General features: G+C 40.7%; 1 protein-coding gene across 4 annotated transcripts in view; it reads right to left on the reverse strand.

Moving 5' to 3' along the window:
* The window catches only part of Fyn (FYN proto-oncogene, Src family tyrosine kinase), a 172,354-nt gene that overhangs the window by 26,646 nt on the left and 133,655 nt on the right, over nt 1–12,053 (reverse strand). For 2 of the 4 annotated variants that reach the window (XM_070024761.1, XM_070024760.1), the window contains exons 7-10: nt 10,655–10,819; nt 6,602–6,781; nt 4,653–4,729; nt 4,398–4,551 (exon numbers count right to left, since the gene is read on the reverse strand). In XM_070024761.1, the coding sequence (XP_069880862.1) occupies nt 4,398–4,551; nt 4,653–4,729; nt 6,602–6,781; nt 10,655–10,819 (576 nt within the window). Of the gene's footprint in view, nt 1–4,397; nt 4,552–4,652; nt 4,730–6,601; nt 6,782–10,087; nt 10,244–10,654; nt 10,820–12,053 lie in introns of all 4 variants that reach the window. The other 2 variants (XM_070024762.1, XM_070024763.1) reach the window with 2 other exon arrangements.

Genomic DNA, 12,053 nt, shown 5'->3' on the forward strand with positions numbered 1-12,053 from the left:
TATCAATGTACAACAAGAAAGGGAGACAGTGGCTCCCTCTGGGGCTATGACTGACAAGGTTAGGAATGAGGGGGTGTTCTGGCGTCTGTGGGGGTAATTTCAGGTATATACACATACAAAAAAATGCACCGAGTTGACCATTTCAGATCTGTTCATTTTACTGTATGTTATGGCTTAATAAAAAAACAAGAACATTTCCACGGAACCAAGTGTTTCACCATGTAAATCTGCTCTATCTGAATTTGATATATTTAAAGCAACATTAGTCAGCATTTGGCTACTTGAAAGCCCATGAAAGGAATAAAAACAAAAAACAACTACAAGTCTGTGGAGAATTATTCCATCTTTTCTCATGTATTCTGTGAAGGAACTGATGGCTGGAGGAGCTGTGAGTCTCAGTAAGCAACATGTTGGCTGGTAGTCACAGGACAGGTGTGGTGCATGAAGACAACACGTGTGGAAGACACTTGCGTGTCAAGGGTCCATGTGGGGCTGTCATTATCTCTGGAAGGATTCTGGGAATCCTGGTAGAGAAGGGGCTATGAGCCAATCTTGAGCGGGGATGCAGTTGATACAAACGGAGGGCCGGCGGGTGGAAAAGACAGCTATAGCAATAGCACCTCACTTGGCCTCTCTGGGCTTGGAACACCACCACAGCCACCTTCAACTCAACAAACCCCAAACCAACTTCATTCTCCTCCTCTGAACGTCAGCTCTCATTCCAACATGCTGTTGGTATTTCCATTCCAATGAATGATGACCTATAGTTACCTGCTTGGGAAGTCTTTGACTCCTCTTTCCTGTTCCTGAATAGCATTTGAGCTTTTCCATTGCATCGGCAACTCATGCATAACAGTAATAACATTGATTTACCTCTTTATGAGCTGGACCCCAAGTTTCACTTAATTGTAAAAAAGAAAAACATGCACAAGCAAGTAAGATGCCTTCCCTTCTTACGGAAAAGCAATCTGAAATAGGAAAAATTAAATAGCTCCAGGTCAGTAGAGCTGTTCTGCCTAACTTCATTTGTCCCTCCCTTTGCTACCATACCCCTGAATGGTTTTAGGCTTCTTCCTTTTCTTAAAAAGCTGGTACTGGGGATTGAACTCAGAGCCTCATATTCTCACTTGGCTTTTTCCACTCAAGGCTGGCACTCTAACATATCAGCCACATCTCCACTTCCTTTTTTTTCTTTTCTTTTCTTTTTTTTTTTGTGCTGGCAAATTGGAGATAAGAGTCTTATGGACTTTCCTGCCTGGGCTACCTTTAAACCCTGATCTTTAGATATCAGCCTCCTGAATAGCTGGTGGCATGAGCTACCAGTGCTGGGTCTGGTCTTGACTTCCCCTCTGACATGGGGCTTCTGCTTACAGCTCAGGGATAGGTGGAGGTGGGAGAGTGGAAGTGAGATGGAGATGGTAGGAGGAAATGAACATATGAAGGAACAGACCAATTGGACAGCTCCAATCCTAATTGTGCCTGTGCCCTGTACAATCATACCTCACTGCTCAGGTGGTGACAGACATTTCAGAGCATCCTGAGATGAGAAATGCACAACTGTTTTGCCAACAATTGTCATTCATGGTCTTAAAATATCTGTGTTTGGCATGTGTTTCTGAACACTGCCTGTACTGTCATAATCAAGATGTGGCATAGCTGTGGCCCATGGGTAACATAAAACCCAACTTGCAAATATTATTAGGCACATGGACCAGCTGTCTGAAGGAGCTGATTAATCCCCTGTAGAAACTTCAGCATGTAGCCTGAATGCCATCTGCAGAGTGCACCAGAGGATACATGCCAGGCCCTTCCTGCTTTGTGAAGAAGCCAAGGCAGGGAAGATACTTGGGAGGAATTTCACAAACAGCTGGGTTGTCCCAGAGCAGGAAGATCAAAGTCTGAAATCCTCAAGTACATAGACATTAGAAGGTGCCCTCTAAAACTTTCCTATAAAACAAAGGGAAAAGGAGACTTCTGGCTAATCCTCTCTATATTTACTTTCTGTTCTTTCAATCACTCTTGAAAGAGACTGAGTATAGCTTAAGAGAGGGTAAAAGCAGTAAGCCAGGCTGTACTTAGATTCAAATTCTGGGCTTGCTATTTAGTAGCTGTGTACAAGGCACTATCACTTGCAGTCTATTCCTATTGCTTCCTTCGTACTGAATCTGCCCCTTCCCCCTCACAGGCTGGGGGTATTACCTCCCACCTCCCACCTCCGACCCTTGCCAAATGGCACTTTCCTTGTGCTCTGTTGCAAAGCATCATTTCATTTCTTTGGAAATCCTAGGGCTCTGCAGGTTTTGTTCTACAATCTCATGCCCTCCTATTTGTTCAGTGCATTTAAATCACTTTACTTATCTCTTTCCTGTATCTGGCATGCATTTGAAGATGTTTGGGAAAGGAAAAAAGAAGAAAAAAATGTTCTGAGAGAAGAATGGAATCTTCTATTTGGTTATCAAATAAAGGAAATGCAGAACAAAGGGTCTGAGGCAGGTCCTTTGAAAGGAATTCAGACAGCCGCTGGGGGCGTGACCATAGAAGCTGGCAGAAAGGCTGTTAGGACAGAGATCTGCCAAGCAGGGCTGCAGAGCCAGGGCTGAGGTCTGTGGCAGCTGACATTAGAGCAGGCTAGTGAGGGATGCGACTCACTCAGGACGCCTGCCTAAAGCACCTCAACCCCAATAAATGACGTGTAACTAAGAACCATACCTGTCAACAGTCCCTGCCACAGCCCCCACTATGGGGGCTTCTGGCCTGCCACTCATTTACTAGATAGTTCAAGGGTGTTAACTGCAAATTCCAGAGTCTGAAGTCTGGTAAAACAAAACAAAAGAAAACAAAAAGAAAACCTGGCTCTACTGGAACCCTTTCCTAAATCAAATATTCAGGTCTTACAACCTTCACTCACTTTCCTTCCAGAACTGAGGGGTGCATTCAGGGCCAGGTCTCAGACTTGGCCTCAAAATCACACCCACATTCCTTTCTCCACTGCCAGTGCCAATCAAAGTGTGCCTTTGATTAGAGATACGGCATGCCATCTGCTTCTGTGTGTGTGTATATGTGAGTGTGTGCATGCAAGCGTGCTCACTGTACAGGCATTTGGCTCCAGGACAACAACTGCCACATGTTGGGGATATTCAAATAGCTAGATGTCTGACCAACACACAATTTAGCTTCCAGAAAGTATCTGTACTGGCTAGTGTTTTAGTTTTAACATTTTCCTTCATCACTCAAGTTAGATAAAAGGAAGAAAGAATAGCAGGAAATGGAGAATTAAAAGAAGGAGGAGGAGGAGAAGACGGAAAATAACTGTAGATACGGCCACTATGAAATTAGTAGAAACACTACCCTATAATATATTCCAGTCAGTTACTGCTCAATCTGATTTGGAATGACCATGCTTGGGTTACCAACACCAGTGAAACTTTCCCCTTTCCTCAGTTGCAAGCATTAGTATCTACACAAGAGTCTACACTTGACTACAGTCTACTTCACCCACACATTGACCTCATGGTACTGTATGAATATACAGGAAAGAAGACTACCCCCAAGAACTATTCCTTGTTGTAGGAACTCCTCAAAAGTGTCCCTAATGGACTGGCTGCGGGTTTGGTGTGTAAATATATTATACTTATTATTTCAATGAACCTTTGTAGGGGCTGGGGTGGAGATAGATGAGGAAAAAAAGCAGGAGTTTTTGAGGGACGACACTGTTAGGTAACAGTCCCTTAGATCTTCTCTCTATCCTTCTTCTCTCTGCTCTGGACTCTTGAGGGCTCTGCAGTGGACACTTTGGGCTTCTGGCTGGGATAGCAAAGCAGAAGACCTGATGGCCAGCTGCAGAGTGAGGTGTGTATTAACTTTCCCCCTCATGTATTACTGTAGCCTTTCTATCAGGAAACCCTCCTCACTGCCTTCTGCTGCCTACTCCCTGCTCTTTGCTTTTCAAGTCTCAGCTCCACTGCTGCTAAGAGGTCTCAGTCACCATACTCTGCCCTGTTCTTCTCTTTTTCAAATGCCTTGCCGATTCCTTTGTAAAAGACTCCTCTACGCCCCTTTTCACTTTGAGTGTGCACCCTGTTTTCTGCTGGGACCATGATTAAGTGAAAAATGAGTTATTACTTGATAGATTTCTTCATATTCTAGAGTCTTCCTTCTCCCAAAGTTCAGTATCCTAGGCCTAAATGCTGTCAGGAGGGCACCCCTACATGCTGAAAATAATCTCATCCATCGACTGGACCCACTACAGCAGAGCTGTTAAACTCCTGCCAGATCAAAGAGCAGAATACCCAGCTGAGGGATGTTTCTACTATTTTTCAGTGGCAAGGTAAGGAGAAAAAGGTGCAGCAGCTATTAGCAAAGATGCCATCATGAGCCATCATTGCTCAAGTGCTCACCTTGCCTTGCTGTGTACTCATTGTCTTCAATCAGCCGGGCCAGTCCAAAGTCAGCAATCTTGCAAATTAGTCCATTCCCTACCAAAATGTTTGCTGACCGCAGATCTCTGTGGATGTAATTCATGCGCTCAATGTAAGCCATTCCTGCAGCAACCTGTGCAAATCCAGGAAAGAGGACAGGCATGTTACACAATGACTTGATGGATTTACATGGCACCACATCCAGGGCAAAAATCAAAGGACTCTGGGACCTACCTGTGCTGCCATGTCAACAAGATTTGGTAATTTCAGGGCTCTTCCTTCTCCATCTTTTAAGAAATCAAGTAAACTTCCTATGAATGAAGCATGAAACAATTTCAATTTACTTTGAAAGACAAAAATTTCCAGCAGATGGCTGGGTTTGGTTATCTTTTAACACTTCTGGGGCTTGAACTCAGGACCTCTTGTTTGCTCTACCATTTGAACAACATTCCTAGTCCTTTTTCTTTTAGTGTTTTTAACATACATCTTGTGTTTCTTTTTGGGTCTGAGCCAGCTGAGGCCTATGATCCTCTCACCTTTACTTGTTAAGTAGTTGAGAATCACAGGTATGCATAACCCATGGCAGCCCCTGTGTTAGGAAACTTACTAGAATGATTATATCAAAGGAAAAAAACCAGGATTTGTTTTTTGTTGGTTGGTTTGTTTCATTTGTTTTGTTAGTTGAACTGAGGGCAGGCAGATGATCTACTACTGAGCTACACCTCCAACCCCCATCCCAAAACCAGGTTTAAGAAAAAAAGAAAGCTAACATAGAAAACATGAAACATTCTATGCCTTGAGAAGCAAATTTTACCTTTTGAAAATAAACAGCCTTAATTTCATTTTTAAGGATAATAGCAAAATTTTGCTAAAACAAGAGGAATGGAATTCAATCTGCTCTAAGTCACAAAGATGAAGACATGAGAAACTATCACCTTTTAATCTCGTTCCTTAATCATCCCTGTGTAAAGGGTTAAATGTACAGCCCAGTAAAAAAGTCCAAAGATGAGGTCCTCAAAAAGCAGCTGTAATAGCATCACTAGGGAACTTAACAAGAAATGCAAATTCATAGGTCCCCATCTCAGATCTACTGAGTCCCAAACACTAAAGGTCAGGTCCCTAAACCTGTGCCTTCAGAAGACCTCCAGGTGATTTTAGCACCAGGCAAAGATTGTGACGCATTCAGCTAGATTATCTACAGATTTTTAATCAAAGAAAAAAATGATATATCAGAGGAATATGGGTAGGCAAGCACCTCCCTTAATTAGATCACAGCCAGCCAAGATTTGAGTCAGACATCTGAAGCAGAATAGATAGTCCTTGAGAGCCACTTCATAAAGCTGAGTGAGGAGACTTGGAACTAGCACCAAGGCAGAAATAATCATTTGCAGAAGTTGCAGGCTCATGATGGCCATCACAGATTTTTTTAAAAAATGCTTTAATCACAAACTTATTTACAATATAACCTTGGATACAAAGGGCAAACAATCTGCCAAGAAAAAAATTCCAATTATATCTTAAAAGAAAATATGTGGAAGAGAAAAATTACATTGGTGTCCTCTGATGTGCAATCCATTGCCTTATAAGGCTGTTTCTTGTTTGGTTCATCTGTTTTCCCAAAACAAAATAATCTCTGGCCCAATCCCCAACAATATTGGTTTGATTTAAAGATGCACACATGCACATTCATTACATGCACACACTGATGGGGGGGGAGATAAAATACATGTTATTTCTTCATCCGATATTTAAGAGAGTCTGTGTATGTTGGGGGAGGTGTTGCAATGAGGAGGACTAAATTTAGCTCAGAGACCAGTATCTGCTGTTAATTGTTCAGCCATACAAAAATAAATTTGAACAGAAGTTACAGTATTCAAATCACAGCAGGGTATCACAACCCTCTGTGTCACCTCTGATACTGAGTATTTAAATTATGAAGAGGAACATTCCTGACATGTGCAACAGGAAAAGGATATTATATTTCACAAGGATTTGGGGGGGGGGTAAATGCAACATTTGTCTGTTTTACAAGGATTTTCATTAGTGGGTCCACGTGACACTCCCTGATGGGACTCTCTGACTCATGCAAAAATCAAGGGAAAAAAAGCAAGCAGGCAATTCCATATGTTTCTCTGAAACACCCTGTCAGTCACTGTGAGGTGAAGGGAGTAGTGTTGCCCAACCTTTATTCATATACTCAGTGACAATGTAGATGGGCTCCTCAGACACCACCGCATAGAGCTGCACCAGCTTGTCATGCTTCAACTTCTTCATGATCTGTGCTTCCTCAAGGAACGATTCAGGGGACATCGTGCCTGGCTTAAGAGTCTTTATGGCTACTTTTGTGTTTCCGTTCCAGGTACCTATAAACAGCCCACAACATTAAAGTCAAACCAAAGATATTCTTTCCATGGGAAGAAAATTTTCATCAGCAGCTATTTGCACAAAGTTAGGTTTTAGGTTTTAAAAAATAGAATATGGTTTTATGAACAGAGAGAGTCAATTGCAAGGACTCTGTCAAGTATTTCAATATTAAAAGTGAGTTTACTTATGGCTATGTCCAATTATTCCTTTGATTTTTGTCCTATTCAATACATATGACCTTCTTTTTCTGGTTTATCATATGGTTTCAAATTGATGCCCAAAGCTTTAGATCCTTGTCCACAGGACCTAGAAAAGGGCTGGTGATTGCATAACCATCCTTAAGTCATAGAATGAGCCAGGGAGAAATCAGACTAAGCTCTATTTTATGGAGTATGCTACTTAAAAAATATGCCAACATATTGATGATGCCTGGGAAATTGACTTGAGGCTTTTAAATGTCTGCGAAATGATTAAGTTACTTGACTGTGTCCTTGAAGAGGTGAACTAAGTATGCAGATAAGCACCAGCAAGGAGTTTGTGTCTCCCTCAGTTAAGGCAAGTTCCTCAGGCTTCCTGAGGACCAGCCACAAGAACAATAGCTTCTATTAGGTGGACCGAGGAAATGAAATAGCAGCTAGGACAGGTCAGGAATATTTCAGCTTCACATGTTAATATGTCTAGATGATCCAAAGGCAAGGCCCAATTTATGATCATGATCAGTTACCTCATCTGTAAATATATAGGAATGGAACTGCATTATCTCTCAGTCTCTTTTGATTCCCAAATTTAAAAGCAAAGTAAAGCCAGGTGCTGATGGCTCACATCTATAATCCTAGCTACTCTGGAGGCTCAGATCTCAAGATCACACTTCAAAGCCAGTCTGTGCAGGAAAGGCTATGAGACTCTTATTTCCAAATAACCACCAGAAAACCAGAAGTGGAGCTGTGGTTCAAATGGTAGAGTGCTAGCCTTGAGCAAAAGAACTCAGAGTCAGCACCCAGGTCCCAAGTTCAAACCCCATGACTGACAAAACCAAACCAAAACAACAACAAAAAAAACCCTCTGGGTTTAATGTGCATTCTATTGTTAATCCTATGACTTTGAAGGATAGTTTTATAAAGGGAAAAAGAAAAATCTGTCAATTTAGATTACATGATTTTCTATTTGAAAGGGAAGGCAGGGTAAAAAAAAATCATTTTAGTACCTAAGAATTCTTTAAAATTGGAGCAGTTTTTGTTATCCTGTTAAAATATATTTTATATAATTACATGTGACCTATAAACAGCATAAATTCGAAAGAACCAGTGCTTTAAAGATGAGTTCATTTATATCTCATAAAATATTGTAAATGTAAATGGGAAATTTGACAATTTGCAAGTGTTCTTTGTTGTGGAAATCCTTGAGCCCTGTGGGGACTGTGACTGGCTGTAGGAGATGTAAAGGTGTGCTTGAATTGTAAATGACACCACTAGAAAACCCTGGTTGCATGCCTGCAGTCACAAAATTATGAGTGCTTAATCTTTTGCATTAATTCCTGTCAAAAGACAACAGAAGTCCCTGAATATACTTAACTTAGTGAGGAAATTCCTGGATCCTATACTGAAACTGTTTAAGTGCTTCTTGATTTTTTTTTTTAATCATCTACCTCTTCAAATGTGCCCTTTTATCTATTTTTTCCTGTAACTCCCTTACATTAGCCCTGGGCCAGTCTGAACCAATAAAAGTGGGAGTTGGAGAAGACATCTTAGGCTTAACCATATCTATCGATTAACTCATTCCTTGCCTCCTGGTGGTATTGGATTATTATTTATTTAATATTAAAAATTCTGAGATATGAACGATCACTGTATGGGTATTTCTTCATCTGTCATCCTGGAATCTGCTGGTTGGAGCTAGCTAGCACTTTGTGATTTAAGCGTTTGTACCCCCAAAATTTAAATAGTGAGATCATCCCCTCTACTAACAGTCTGGTAACTGTGAAGGCATCCGTCTTGATGCTGATGGCATGAGCTAAGGCTGATGTTTTTATGTTTCATGGGAAATAACATTTCAGTGGACTGTGCCATAATTTAAAGTTGGTCTTAGAAGCCGGGCACTGGTGGCTCATGTCTGTAGTCCCAGCTACTCAGAAGGCTGAGATCTGAGGATCACAGTTCAAAGCCAGCCCGGGCAGGAAAGGCCGTGAGACTCTTATCTCCAATAAACCACTAGAAAACCGGAAGTGGCGTTGTGGCTCAAGTGATAGAGTGCTCACCTTGAGCTGAAGTACGCAGGGACAGAGCCCAATGACCGACAAAAAAGAGAAAAAAAAGTTGGTCTTACTAGGTCTGATTCTATTGTGTGATTTGATTGAAATCCTTACTACCTACAATTCAATTATTGATTGAGTGGATAAAAGGGAATGAGGTCATATGAATATATATGAAATACTTGATCTATAATAGTAATAATAATGTATAGATATATTTGAGTGGATTTCTATTATCTCTGCATCCATCTACCTACATAAATCTGTGTAGTGTTTACTATTTGCCACACTCTGCTTGCATTTCAACTGTATACACTCTTTTAATGCTCTTCACATCTGAAGCCCTATACCCACACACAGCCACAGTTACCTTTCTATATTGTCTTAAATGCACTCTAAGAAAGGAGAAAGGGAGAGTTGATAAGCTTTATTATTGTCTTACTGGCAGAGGTTTTTAGGTGGGACCTAAGTTCATGGGTTATCTTTGTACAAAGCTGCAACAGACCCAAAGGGGATATAAAAGTAATTTCAAAGGCCAGTACATTTGGCCTTATCAAACAACCAAATAAAGAGAAGTGAACATGTCTCCTGGATATATACTTCTGCTAGAGACTAGTCCCAGCTAATCCTCAAACAATGCTATGGAGCAGGTTCCTTCCAGTTTTACAGATGAGAAGACTGAAGCTTAAAGATGTTAAATAAATACTTTTTAAAAAAAATCCCTTGTTTATTGTTAATTGGTTGTTAAGGATTAGTCCCAGGCCTGGTAAGCAAAACACTCATAGTCTTTCTCTATGGCTGTCCATACAGAGTATTTTACTTTCCTGTTTCTTATGAAGAAAACATACCACATTGGTAGTGTTTGGGTTTCCAATTCTGCAGGTGCTTAAATAACCACATGAAATAGAACAGTTACCATTTCTGAAACCTCGATGGCCTGTGCCCATCTACTTATCCAGGTTAAGAGTCTTGTCCAATGGCTGTGTATGCATTCAGAATTGTCCTTTGAATTGGCTTTGAGATGCAGCCCAAACAGAAAATGTGCCCTCTGCCTTACCAAGCCACACTTCAGCAAAACAACCCTGCCCCAGCTTCTTCTCCAGACACAACGAGTGACGTGCAACTTCCCAAGCATCTTTAGACAATCCAGAAGTTTGTGGAGCACAACTTGATGAAATCACAGTTAAGTTAAAACACAAACCATCAGCTTTCTCTATGGGAAAGGGAATTAATAAAGAAAACACAGTCCTTACAATCCATAATCATGCATGCACTAGAAAAGATGGAAGGTGACTTGCCCTTTGGGGCGACATTCAACAAATATTTGCAGCTGGCAAGACATTTTATGAATGGCAAGACATTTTATGAAGGCTGGAACATTACTTGTTCCATGTATTGATTTACAAACTGAGGTTCATGTCACAGTATAATCCGAGCCCTCTGTCAATCTTCCTCACTTAATATCTAATACTGCAGAATTTTGAAGTCAAAATAAAACTGATTATTTCCCATTGGCAGAATTCACACTTTCTATACTCAAAACGTTTATTTTCACCTTCCATCTTTGATGTTTGGGATTCCCAAACGAAGACCTTAATAATAGAATAACTGAGTCTCAGCATACCCATCCATACTTCCCCAAACTGCCCATTTCCCAGTCTCTTGATCAACTGCAGGGATTCTCGAGGGATTTCCCAGACATCTTTGGTTTTGACAGACAGATCAGTAAGTCTTGGCATCCCTTTGTGGCAGGGAACAACTAGGCGGCAGCAGAGACCTGCGGCTCTCTCTGATGGAGCAAGGGCAGCAGCGAGAGAGAGGGAGAGAAGAGCAGAACACATGTAACAAAAACAACACACACAGGTGCAGCCCCACGCTTGTTGTGGTGTAGCAATACTCAGACAGTGCTGCATCAGACACCTACACACACCTTGAAGATTTGACATAGTGCAACAAAACACTCTTTGGAAGTGAGATAGGAGACATTTTAAATTTAGAATACTCCGTATCCCTAGGTATGATATAGTCCATGGACTCCATCATAGTATAAATAGACTGATTTTGTTTAAATACTAAGAAAATCATTTTTAGTCCAATGTGCTAATAATATGTTCTTTGGAATCCTGGAAGCACCCTCACTGAACTTAAAAAAAGCAGGTATGTACCAAAGAACGTCAGCACGACTATCCCTTTTCTCCTCTGCTATTTAGAGGATAGGAGATTGCTTTGGTATAAGGATGTATGAAATTGTAACTGTCGTACAAGGTGCTTTCACAGAACACTGAACTGTCATGCCCTACTAAGACTGAAGATTACATCTGGTGGTGATGTGGGGAGGACACATGCCATATTTTTCTAGTAATTGCTTTGTTATTCTGATTCTGTTATCTAGTCGTATATGCTTGTATTGCATCTTTGCTCTTTTCCATTAAAAAAACCTTCTTGTTAGAAGTCTGAATAAAAAGAAAAAAAGAAACTAACATTTGCATAAACTTGATGTGAAAAATCAGAGAAAATAGTTATCATTTGAGGGTTAAGGGGAAGCTTTTCTCACTCCCTGTATTGTTTTTTTAAAAAAAGAATATACCTATTAGAATCTAGAAAAGGTAGGGAAAAATGGACTAAATGTCAAGTCAAAAATCAGTCAGATAAGAAGAGGTAACAAGGAGTGTCCCTCAGAGAAGGGACAAAAGATGCACAGATGGCTTGCAAGGTGGATGAACACCCTCATGTCCCTTGAAGGCCCTCAGATCCAGGAAAGCAAGCGTGATGCTACTGTTTCTTTTCAGGGAGCCATAACTTACTTTTTATTCTTTTTTGTTTGATAGAATCAGAATCTGAGATGTTTAGGCAGGAAATTATTTATGTGTCAATATTTCAAAGGCATTTTATGTGTGAGAGAGAAAGGGGGAAAAGCAAAAGCTAATATAAAAACAAATCTAACTCAAGATGGATTTTTTCTGAGATTAAAAAAAATGTCTATTGTTCTTCATATCCTTTCTCTCCTTCTAGCTTTACGATGT

Source organism: Dipodomys merriami, unplaced genomic scaffold (assembly GCF_024711535.1).
Source record: "Dipodomys merriami isolate MVZ:Mamm:240054 unplaced genomic scaffold, mDipMer1.0.p SCAF_160, whole genome shotgun sequence".
Taxonomy (NCBI): domain Eukaryota; kingdom Metazoa; phylum Chordata; class Mammalia; order Rodentia; family Heteromyidae; genus Dipodomys; species Dipodomys merriami.